Genomic DNA, 12,079 nt, shown 5'->3' with positions numbered 1-12,079 from the left:
GATTAAGGATAATCTAAGCATGGCACAATATCTAAACGAATATTTTGCATCGGTCTTTAATGAGGCTAATGAAGGACTCAGGAATAGTGGCAGCGTGACGGATGGGAATAAAGGAGGGAGGGTTGACATTACCGTATCCGAGGTAGAAGCCAAACTCGAACAGCTTAACAGCACTAAGTCGGGCGGACCGGATGATCTTCAGCCGAGAATATTAAAGGAACTGGCGCGAGAAATTGCAAGCCCGTTAGCGATAATTTTTAATGAATCTGTAAACTCGGGGGTGGTACCGTTGGACTGGAGAATAGCTAATGTGGTTCCTATTTTCAAGAAGGGGAAAAAAAGTGACCCAGGTAACTACAGGCCTGTTAGTTTAACATCTGTAATATGCAAGGTCTTGGAAAAAATTTTGAAGGAGAAAGTAGTTAAGGACCTTGAGGTCAATGGCAATTGGGACAAATTACAACACGGTTTTACGAAAGGTAGATCGTGCCAAACCAACCTGATCTCCTTCTTTGAGAAAGTAACAGATTTTTTAGATCAAGGAAATGCAGTGGATCTAATATACCTCGATTTCAGTAAAGCGTTTGATACGGTACCACATGAGGCGTTATTGGTTAAATTGGAAAAGATGGGGATCGATATGAAAATCCAGAGGTGGATAAAGAACTGGTTAAAGGGGAGACTTCAGCGGGTAGTACTGAAAGGTGAACAGTCAGGTTGGAGGGAGGTTACCAGTGGAGTTCCTCAAGGTTCGGTTTTGGGTCCAATTTTATTTAATCTATTTATTACTGACCTCGGAACCGAATGTAGGAGTGGGCTGATAAAGTTTGCGGATGATACAAAGTTGGAAGGTATTGCCAATTCGGAGAAGGATCGGGATATCCTGCAGGGAGATTTGGATGACCTTGTAAACTGGAGTAATAGTAATAGGATGAAATTTAATAGTAAGAAGTGTAAGGTGATGCATTTAGGGATGACTAACAAGAATTTTAGTTATAAGCTGGGGATGCATCAGTTGGAAGTAACGGAAGAGGAGAAGGACCTCGGAGTCCTGGTTGATCGCAGGATGACTATGAGTCGGCAATGTGACGTGGCCGTGAAAAAAGCTAATGCGGTCCTGGGATGCATTAGGCAAGGTATTTCTAGTAGGGATAAGGAGGTGCTGGTTCCATTATACAAGGCACTGGTGAGACCTCATTTGGAGTACTGTGTGCAGTTCTGGTCTCCCATGTTTAAAAGGGATGAATACAAACTGGAGCGGGTACAGAGAAGGGCCACTAGGATGATCCGAGGAATGGAAAACCTGTCGTATGAAAGGAGACTCAAGGAGCTCGGTTTGTTTACCCTAACCAAAAGAAGGCTGAGGGGGGATATGATTGCTCTCTTTAAATATATCAGAGGGATAAATACCAGAGAGGGAGAGGAATTATTTCAGCTCAGTACTAATGTGGACACGAGAACGAATGGATATAAACTGGCCGTCGGGAAGTTTAGGCTTGAAATTAGACAAAGGTTTCTAACCATCAGAGGGGTGAAGTTCTGGAACAGCCTTCCGAGGGAAACAGTGGGGGCGAAAGACCTCTCTGGCTTTAAGATTAAGCTTGATAAGTTTATGGAGGGGATGGTTTGATGGGATAATGTGATTTTAGTCAATAGGTCAATAACGTGCCATCGCTGGTAATTAGTAACAATGGTCAATGATGGGATATTAAAAGTTACTACAGAGAACATTTTCCGGAGGGTCTGGCTGGAGAATCTTGCCCGCATGCTCGGGGTTCAGCTGATCGCCATATTTGGGGTCGGGAAGGAATTTCCCTCCAGGGTAGATTGGTAGAGGCCCTGGAGGTTTTTCGCCTTCCTCCGCAGCATGGGGTAGGGGTCGCTTGCTGGAGGATTCTCTGCGACTTGAAGTCTTTAAATCATGATTTGGGGACTTCAACAGCTGAGTCAAGGGAGAGAATTATTCCAGGAGTGGGTGGGTCAGCTTTTGTGGCCTGCATCATGCGGGAGGTCAGACTAGATGATCATAATGGTCCCTTCTGACCTTAAAGTCTATGAGTCTATGCTGCCAAGTTTTACATGGCACTAAAACCTGGAATGTGAACAGTGACCCTTTTAACAGCTTTACCTTACTCACAGAGCCCAGGGAGTGGGCTACAGAGAAAGTGTGGCCAGTGATGGGGAGGCACTTACCTCTTCATCCTCGTCGTCAAAGAGGGAGAGTGGGGTTTTTGTGGCTGACTTGCTAGGCAGTAGAGATGTGCTCTTTGACTTCCCCGTTTGACTCGATGAAAACAAGTCCTGCTAGAACCAAACACAGTCACTTAGCAAGACAGGTTGAGATGAGAGAAACAGGGTTTAAGAACTTGGAAATACAATATGCACTTTGCATTTATTCAAAAGGAGACTGTTTGGTGTGCTACTGAAGAGGAGTAAGATGGCTGATTCTCACCATGCCTAAACCAGAGGCCCACACTTTCACAGAAAAGATTTTGGGGCCCTACTGAATACACCTTCAGCCCGATTCAGAAATATTGAGTGCATGCAACTTCTCCTGGGAGCTCTCTGAAGCAGTTGCCAACTTTTACGCAGTAAATAAGCACCCCGACTTTCACAATAAGCCAAAAATCAAGCTAATCCCATTTCAAAACAAGGCCAAAAACAAGCCAATCCCTAAGAACCCCAACACTCAATGTGATTAGATCCCTCCGGTGCGCAGTTTGGGACTGTGGTGGGCCTGCTGTGCACCCCTGACTCTCTCTCTCGCCTCTGCTTGCCAGGAGCCGATCAAAAACAAAAAAAAGAATCAACAAGCTACAAGCCAAAAACTAGCCAGCAAGCAGCTCACAAGCCAATTAACCCAAAAACAAGCCCAATTTCTGCATTTTTTTCACGAGTTTGGCATGTCTGCTCTGAAGGCTCCAGGTCAGGTCCAAGCTGGGAAGCAAGAAGACAGGGACTGAAGAGCTCGCATGACCCCTGTACATACTGAAGCAAATCCAAGGGTCGGATGCTCTTTCCTGCCTTTTTACTTCATTTAACCTTCCATCTCACGCCTCTGTGTGCGTGCAAAATAGAATTTTTAAAATTGGTGGAAAATGCTGGGAGAGAGAAACTGCTCCTGCTGGAGAGAGTGTTTTTTGGGGGAACCACATACCAGAGATCCCATTCCTTGGAGGTAAGCAACGATTTGAGACATCTCTCAACAGGAATGGGTTTTAGGTAACGTGGCAGTAGAAATGCTGTCATGTTGCGGTCCAGGCCCCTTAGAATTCCATTTAGATCCAAGAGCATTTAGCACTTACTTCAGAATCTTCTTCATCAGAGAATAGGCCTCTTTCGTTTTTGGGAAGTATGTCAGATAAAGACTTGGAGTCCTCAGTGGAAGATGGTTGACTCTTCAAAACAAGAACACATCAGCACCTATTTAAATCAATGCAACCACACACTTTACATTCCTCTTTGGTAGCTCTGCTGGTAGCTGGCCTGCTAAGTGTCCCAGCTGTTGAAAAGGGATGGCTAAAACCTAGGAAATTCTGATCCAGACACTAGAGAATCCAACACCCACATAGTTTTGAAAACAGATCTTTCTGCAGAGCCTCAGCTGCATGAGGACGATTTTAAGTGCTGGTCATAGATTTTTTTGCATACAACTCCCATTGACTTCAACAGGAGGCACTTATAGGGATTCCATGGCACTGCTTGGCTATATTTTCCTGGATAAGCCCCTGTAGAGACAACAGATGAACTAGCCAATGGGAGAGTACTATAACCCTAAGTTAATAAGTACACCTCTACCCTGATATAATGTGGTCCGATATAACGCGAATTCGGATATAACGTGGTAAAGCAGCGCTCCGGGAGACGGGGCTGCTCTACCTCGCTATAGCCGAATTCGTGTTACCACAAGCAGTTCCTCTGCCCCCCCTCCCCGTTACTTGCTGCGGCCCTACCCAGGGCCCCCCCGCCGCAGCTCACCTCCGCCGCTCCACCTCCTCCCACGAGCACGCCGCAGCGCCACTTCTCCCCCCCTCCCTCCCAGGCTTGCCACGCCAATCAGCTGTTTAGCGCGGCAAGCCTGGGAGGGAGGAGAAGCGCTCGTGGGAGGAGGCGGCAGCGGAGTGGAGGTGAGCTGGGGTGGGGAGCGGTTCCTTTGCCCCCCCTTACTTGCTGCGGCCCCCCTGCCCCAGCTCACCTCTGCCTCCTCCCACGAGCGCGCCGCTCAGCTCTGCTTCTCCTCCCTCCCAGGCTTGCCGTGCAAAACAGCTGATGGGGGGGGGGGGGAGGGGAGGTGGGGCGCGCTCGGGGGGAGAGATGGAGCGGAGGTGAGCTGGGGCAGAGGGGGGGCCACAGCAAGTAACAGGGGGGCGCAGAGGAACCGCTCCAGCTCATCTCCGCCTCCTCCCCTGAGCGCGCCGCTGCCGCGCCGCTCTGCCTCCCCCCGCTTCCAGGCTTGCCGGGCCAAACAGCTGAGGGGGGAGGGGATAGAAGCTGGGGCGGGGAGCAGTAAAAGCAGTTCCTCTCCCTACCCTGATGTAATGTGGTCTCACCTATAACACGGTGAGATTTTTTGGCTCCCGAGGACCGCGTTATATCAGGGTAGAGGTGTACCAAGTATGAAACATTTCACCAGAAGTTTACCCTTTTAAACACATATTTAAGTCAATCTTGCTAAATTTCTAAACAAAACATTGTTTAGAAACAAAAGTGTCGAAATGATCCATTTTGACTTTTGAAAATTTATTTTCCCCATTTTTAGTCAGCCAAAACTATTAGCCAAGCTTGACCTGAATTCATGAATTGCTTCGGTCGACCTGAAACTGCATTTTTCAGCAAATAAACTAATCAGCCAGGAAATTCCTCCCAGCTCTACTTCACAGCCAGTTTCTGCCAGCTGCTACAGAACGAGAAGAGGAACAAGAGAGGCACATGACAGAGACGACCAACTCCAGCCTTGGTAAGACTCCCCGAGACCAACCCTGCAGCACAGGAAACCTCTGGCAGGAATCCCAGAAAGACAAAGAGCTGCAGAAGGCATACAGGCAACCCCCAGAGCTAGCTGGGGAGGAATCTGGAAACTAAGCATCACATTCATAGAGACAAACAACATTCCTGTTATTCTGTGGGATAGACTCCAGCAGCGTTAGAGCCAGAGTGGCCTAACTATTCCTCTAAGATCAGTTCTTTGCGTGCAATGGAAAAATCCACTTCTAACATTACCTTTTTTCCTCCCATGGATTCTTTACGCCCTTCAGCTGCCTTAACGACAGCTGCAGGAACAACTTCAGGCTTTTTCTTGAATAAGTCGCCATCACCATTGTCAAAGAAATCAGCAGTGGATTTGACTTTGTTAAAAAAAAAAAAGAGAGAGAAGAAATAAAAATACACATTTATATTGGGGAATGTTTTCTGTTGGCAGAGACCAGCTATCACTGATCACAAGAGAGGTTGACACATTCTAGAAGGAGTACAGTCTCTTCTGTAGAGAGCAGAATGACAGCAATGAGCAACAGAAGTCCTTTTTTTTTTTTTTATTTTAAATGGGGGAGGGTGGGTTGGTTGGGCTAGCTCACAAGGTGAAGCGTCAGTTGGGTACAAAGGTCATTAGCCAAAACGTCAATGAGTGCTGCAATTCTCCATCCTCCCCACACACCCAGAGTGTGCACGCCCATCTAGACGCATACAGCTCTTCTGAACTAAAATTAAATATCGCCAAACACTAAAAAGCCTCCGACAAAAAAAAAAAAAAAAAACCCTTAAGAGTGAATGGCCAACAGCTGCCAAGAAAGATCAGAGGCATCACTGATGGTAACGTTCAGAGGGATCGGATACAGATGAGACAGTGGAACAGCTGAGGCAGAAATAACACCAGGTGCAGGGGGGTGTTCAGGACCCACAGGTTCCCACTGGCCCTAGTTTCTATGACCTTTTATAGTTTTCCAAACACACTTTACCCGATTTCAAATGTTTGTTAGTTGGTTCCACAAAAAAGTCGTCATCGTCATCAAACAGACTGACTTTCTCAGGCTGTTTGGGGCCTTTGTCTGCGCTCTGCTCCACGGGCTTCTTGTTTTCTTTCTCCATGAGAACAGAGGCTGAACTAAACACGTCATTCCCACCTGCAAGTCAGAATATGGAATAATTTGACTGAACACTGACTACAAAGTTTAAGAGCTATTTAGCCAGTGATTTTTGAACAGTGATTAAATTAATAGAATTCACAATCTACTTGCACAATTCCTGAATAGGAAGAGAGGACTAAATTCATCACCTCATTTGCTTGCAAGACAGTCTAGCCAGCTCCAATACTGATAAAGTGTGCACTTGCCCCAGAGGAGCAAGATGGCATCTGACCTAACCCTGTGCCAAAGCCATCCCTGGTGCATTAGTGAAAAGGTCTGAGGGAATTCTGAGCTCATCTAGCCAGTCTTAGAACCAGCCAGTATGGCATGATATAGGAAGGAATATATCCAATATATAAAAATAAGACTTTGGTGCAAACATGTTACCTCAGTTTGCTTTTGTTACTACACTTAAAATGTGCAACATGCTGTGCAGTTCAAAACTAAAGATACTTCCAGAAGCTCTTCCCCACACAGAGCAGCTTCCTAAGAGAAACTAAGGGGGGCAGGTAGTTCTGTAACTATTTCTTCTCTTTTTGATCATGAGGGAAAGAACAAGTTTAACCGCCTCCTTCAAAACAAACTTAACATGCTGGCATGAAGAAATGACACAATACTGTAAAGATCTACCCAACTTTTTAAATGCAGCTCAGACTACCGCTTGAAAGAGGAATAGGACTGAACTGTATCCATGCAATATCCGCCTTTATACATTCAGTATATGTATCACTGATACAAACAGACTCTTAAAAATAAAGCTATCCAAGATTATGCTAGTTTAGAAATGATACTTCCAATTTCACTGATATTCACGCTTTCTCGAATGCCCCCCACAGAAGCTTTATAATTGCACAGAACACAGTGAAATTCAGGCCTAGCATGTTCACAATTCATATGTTTGAGGCTGAACATCCAATACAGCAGTGCTGCATTTTGATAATTTTTTTTCTTTAAAACCATTGTACAGTAAAAGCTGGGTTATCCGGCATATTGGGGAAATTGGGGGTGTGAGTAAGTGAAAAAAATTCCAGTCAATTAAGAGGGAGGGAGTTGGGGGGGGCAGGGCTGGGGCACAGGAGGTGGTGCAGGGTTTCGGATCCAGGCGGCGCTCACCTCAGGTGCCTCCCTGCAAGCGGCAACATGTCCCTGCTGCTCCTACGCAGAGGTGCGGCTAGGCAGCTCTGCGCGCTGCACAGCTCCCATTGGCCACGGTTCGCAGCCAATGGGAGCTGCGGAGCCAGCGCTTGGGGCAGCATGCAGAGCCACCTAGCTGTGCCTCCACCTAGGAGCAGCAGGGACATGTTGCCGCTTCCGGGGAGCCACGCGGAGCCAGGTAGGGAGCCTGCCGGCCCCACACCAACCCGACTATAAACTGGACTTTCAATGAAAATAAGAAATGCCAGCTTTATAGAGCTTTCCAGTTGGTAAAGTGCTGGATAACACAGCTTTTGTAGTGTGTTTTAAAGCAAGAGATCTGTTCCCTGTATGAAGCAGGTCACTGTCAATTGAACCATACCTGGGAAAAGAGAGACTGCACCCGCAGGAACTTTCCGTAAAGCCTTTGTTGATGGCTCTGAAATTATGGGAAATACAAGACAAGACAAGACAAGACAAGACAATAACTTATAGATGCAAACATTTTGTACAATTAATGCCCCAAATACTGCAGTATAAGAAAAATGACGATTGTACTGAGCTTTCTCGTTTTTGTTCAGGAGCCCAAATTTCTTCAAATCAATGTGCTTTAGACACATTCTCTGAATTTCTGTGGTTGTTTTTCCTCGACAAAAAGTGAGTGTAGATGTTCCTACCATGTTGCAAAACATGCCCATGAAACTAAAAAGCCATGAATAAAAAGAATTCCTGTGTGGTTATTTACAAGAGCTTGTATCCACAAGTTATACATCATCATTTAAAACTCCCCTCTGTGCCCCCAAAACAATGGCTAATCACTTAGGAGCCTAAGGTGCATTTGAAATTTAGTCTTTGGAGTTAGATGACTTCAGTAGGAGCAGCTGGGCATGCAGCACTTTTCAGAGTCAGGCTGCTCATATATAAATTTAGAAGCCTAAATTTAGGTATAAACATTTTCGAAAGACATTTGGCCATATTACGCCTCCCCGCTGCAAATTACTCCATACTGAAAAGCATTTGACTCTGCATCAAGCCCCTAATGGGAACGCCTTTCACCCAGCAACCTGATGGGGGCCATCAACTATAGAAAAAAGTTACAGTGGAGAAACATTTAGCTTTTCAAAAACAAAGAAAAATGTAAATATTTCCGCACTGAGAACAGAAAACCTTGCGTTCTGTTGAGAATCTAGCAGAGTTAACTACTAGCTTCTTTTCTAGCTTATTAGTTTGCTATTTATCTAGTTTGGTTCAGATTACCCTTTGAGAGAGAATTACCAACCACAGAGAATCTAGACACCTATAGTGCAACCGGAGACATGTGCTCCTTGTACAAATCAGTTCTTACCATCATTTATTGGGGCTCGCAGCTCTTTTTCTTTCGAGTCATCCCCTCCTGGTGCTTCAGCAAAAAGATCATTCTGATTGAAGACACAGACATACAACAGAAGAGAGTGTGAGAACTTGATCAACTGACTGCAAAGATACAGACTTGGGGCAACAGCCAATGGAGAAGTTGAAATGTGTGCATTTCTGCAGGTTTCCATTTTTGTTCTGGGTCAGGAAAAATTCTTCCCCTTTGCTTCACTTCCTCCTCTAAGGGCTTGGCCACCCAAACTTGCATCAATTTAGTTAAGCCAGTGTAAAACTTTTATGGACACTTATTTTTGTATAAGAGTAGCTTTATTCCATTTAAATTAAACCTGGTCCCAACCAATTTACACTAAACCAAAGAGCCACTCCTATACCAATGTAAGCATCCACATGGGTTTGCAATGGCTTTAACAGTAGAACCTGAGAGTTACGAACACCTTGGGAATGGAGGTTGTTTGTAAATCTGAAATGTTCGTAATTTTGAACAAAATGTTGTGGTTCTTTCAAAACTTTACAACCGAACTTTGACACTTTACTCTGCAGAAGAAAAATGCTGCATGTAACCATCTTAATTTAAATGAAACAAGCACAGAAAGTTTCTTGACAAGGTAAAGTTTTTTTTTTTTTTTTTTTAAACTTTCCCTTTTTAGTAGTTTACATTTAACAGTACTCTACTGTATTTGCTTTTTTGGGGGGTCTCTGCTGCTGCCTGACTGCGTACTTGTGGTTCCAAATGAGTTCTAAGCTACTCACAATTCTTTTCAGCCTGACTTGTGATTTGTTTGTTTGGGTTGGCAGTACTGGACTTTCCTCAGTCAGAGCTGTCTGTTAGGTTATCCCAATGCAACTTTTTCACGTAGACAGGGCATAAGAGGGACCGATGCGAGATAGGATCATAGCATGAATCTCTCAAGTTTCAGACCAGGACAAACTAAAGTGTTAACATCACTGGTCATAATATGCAGTGTGACAGATTTAGATTATTGGCATTTAAAGACGACGTGATACCCCCTGCTCCCCAAAAGTACATGTTACAATTCAAAAGAACAGCTGACTACTACGGAATCCCTTCCACATCTACACATAGTTCCCTTGGCTAGAGACATGCCAAACCCACATAGCTCCAGCTAGATTACCAGAAGCTGGGACAGTGACTGCATGGAACTAGGTTCTTTCTTACACATGTTCAGCTGAAGAGAACTTGAAATTGTGCTCCTCAAACAGTAAACACAGGTTCCAATTGCCCTATGCTGATCACTCAAAGGAGAGCTTTGAAAATCTCACCCTAGGTACCCAAGGATCCTAAGAACTGGGCATCACTGAACACTGAAACTCAGAGAGTGTTGAGAATCCAACTCTCCCAGGCACCCCAAAAAATATCCCAGCCCTAGTGTACAAGAGGGATTTGGGCACAGTGGTTTGAAAACAGGCTCAAAGGAGAATCCTGCTGCAGATTCATTCTTCTACTAAGCTTTATGGAGGATGTGTCTATATTGAAAAAGGAAACCATTTAATAAAAATTAAGATGAAGGTAATTTTTACAATAATAAATGAGAGCCTAGTTATTTTACCCAAATCTGTATTGATAAAACCCAAATCTACAATCCTGTAATTAAAAGAAAAATCTATTACTGCTGCTTAGAGTGGAAATATATTTTTAGTGCTTTAAAACAGATGAAGGCAGAGTTGGGATGGGAGGACAGGTATCTATAATAAAGAGGCTCCCTGTTCTGTTGGAAAATATCCAATAAGTGTCAGAATCTTTCTGTGAACTCTGACACCCACTCCAGGGTAAGTCTGCTCTACAAGTTGCTAGATAGCAAAGTTTTGTCCTCCGGAAACATCTGAATCAGTGGGTGCACTGTTAATATCATGCTTCTATCTTATGTCTCATTGGTCATGACTAGTAACTCAATAGCCTGTTTGAGGAGCTGTGCAGATATAGCCACAAAAGCCAACAGTTGCTGCTCTAAGTAAGTCAGCTGACTCTAGCTCATAACACACAAAGCAGTTATTTTTCTTATTTACCTCCTGATTCTTAAATCTTATTAGAAATACAAGCGTTTCTTTTCACAATACCAACATTTTTCTGCATAGAACTGAGGCATGTATAAATGGGCGGGGGGCGGGGGGGAGAGAAAAGAGACAGTTTAGGTGCATCTCTCTGTAAATCAATTTTACACACACACACAAATGTACACTTTAAGTTTTCTGGGCAGTGCAGGTACCCAGGAGTTGTACAATCAAAGGTTAACAGGACCAGGGGTGAACCAAGAGTCTAAGATAGGTCAGGGAGGCTATTAAACATTAGTTTTAGGTCTATACAGCTGGCCTTCCATTCCAAAAAAATCACACAGCACTTCACAAGCTATGTATATACTGCATTGTTGCAATATGGTATCTCTGGGGTAGGGGTGGCAGAGCAGTTATTGACAGCATTCCTGCATGCTAATGGTGCAGAGCAAGTGGGAGGGATATTTAGCCCAAAGACCCCAGGGTCAAATCTGCTATCCTCTGAAGAGAGGCACATGATTTTCAGCATCAATGTGGAGGTGCCTTTAAAGGTCTTTACTACGCACAGGTTTTTTCAGTTAACTGCACTTTCCTTGATTTATCTACCTCAAAAAGAAGAAGGGCTGAGTCAACCCAGCTGGGAGCTGAACTTGTGAATCCAAGGAATCTATTTCCAATATGATTTTCGGAATGCCAAGCCATCCCCTCACTGCTTTTTATACTAGCTCCACTACTGGAGAAAGGGCATTGTGCAGAGAGAAACAAAATGCAGAACCTCACTTGAGCATTATGTTTGTGGATCAAGCCGGAAAGATGTTGTGGTAAGTTAGAGAATTCCTCTCTCCTCACCTTCCAACAACATCAATCCCTTTTTTAGTGGGACATCTGTGCAGGGATCCACATGCCCCTCTACCCCACCAGTAACTAACCTCCTCGTCATCATCAAAGAGTCCCATCCCGCCACTGAAAAGGCCACCCTTCGAACCAAATGGCGAGAAGTCCTCATCAGTCAGCTTGGGAGGTTTGAAGATGTCATCCTCATCATCTAGAAACACAGCACACACATACTGCAAGAGAGCTGTTAACTGGGCCTATTCCTCTGCATTCTCAGGAAGGGCAACACGGAGAAGGGGCCAAATAACTACACATGCTCCATGGTAACAACCCTGTTTTGATTTTACAGATACACAGGGAACACTCAGCTTTGTCTACTCTATAGAAGTTCTGACATTGCGCGCATATCACTGTTGCAACTAAGCATGAGATCTGTAGCAACTGGACCACGCCAAGTAAGATCATGTGTGAGCAAGGAACTTCCTCTACACCCATTTCTACTCTTGCTTGGTGCAGACATGAACACAGGCTACTTTACTGGGGGCAGGGCCGGCTCCAGGCACCAGCCCACCAAGCTTGTGCTTGGGGCGGCACCTGGAGGGGGG

General features: G+C 44.8%; 1 protein-coding gene across 1 annotated transcript in view; it reads right to left on the bottom strand.

Moving 5' to 3' along the window:
* The window catches only part of LOC112113909 (WASH complex subunit 2A), a 67,286-nt gene that overhangs the window by 35,504 nt on the left and 19,703 nt on the right, over window positions 1-12,079 (bottom strand). Inside the window, exons 11-17 of the mRNA XM_026658149.2 lie at window positions 11,570-11,685; window positions 8,602-8,674; window positions 7,639-7,695; window positions 5,955-6,119; window positions 5,221-5,345; window positions 3,306-3,398; window positions 2,194-2,301 (exon numbers count right to left, since the gene is read on the bottom strand). Of these exons, the coding sequence (XP_026513934.1) occupies window positions 2,194-2,301; window positions 3,306-3,398; window positions 5,221-5,345; window positions 5,955-6,119; window positions 7,639-7,695; window positions 8,602-8,674; window positions 11,570-11,685 (737 nt within the window). The remainder of the gene's footprint in view (window positions 1-2,193; window positions 2,302-3,305; window positions 3,399-5,220; window positions 5,346-5,954; window positions 6,120-7,638; window positions 7,696-8,601; window positions 8,675-11,569; window positions 11,686-12,079) is intronic.

Source organism: Terrapene carolina, unplaced genomic scaffold (genome assembly GCF_002925995.2).
Source record: "Terrapene carolina triunguis isolate 2854851 unplaced genomic scaffold, T_m_triunguis-2.0 Scaffold402, whole genome shotgun sequence".
In the NCBI taxonomy this organism is placed as follows: domain Eukaryota; kingdom Metazoa; phylum Chordata; order Testudines; family Emydidae; genus Terrapene; species Terrapene triunguis.
The sequence above is the reverse complement of the archived record's forward strand: the minus strand, read 5'-3'. Positions and strand labels throughout refer to the sequence as shown.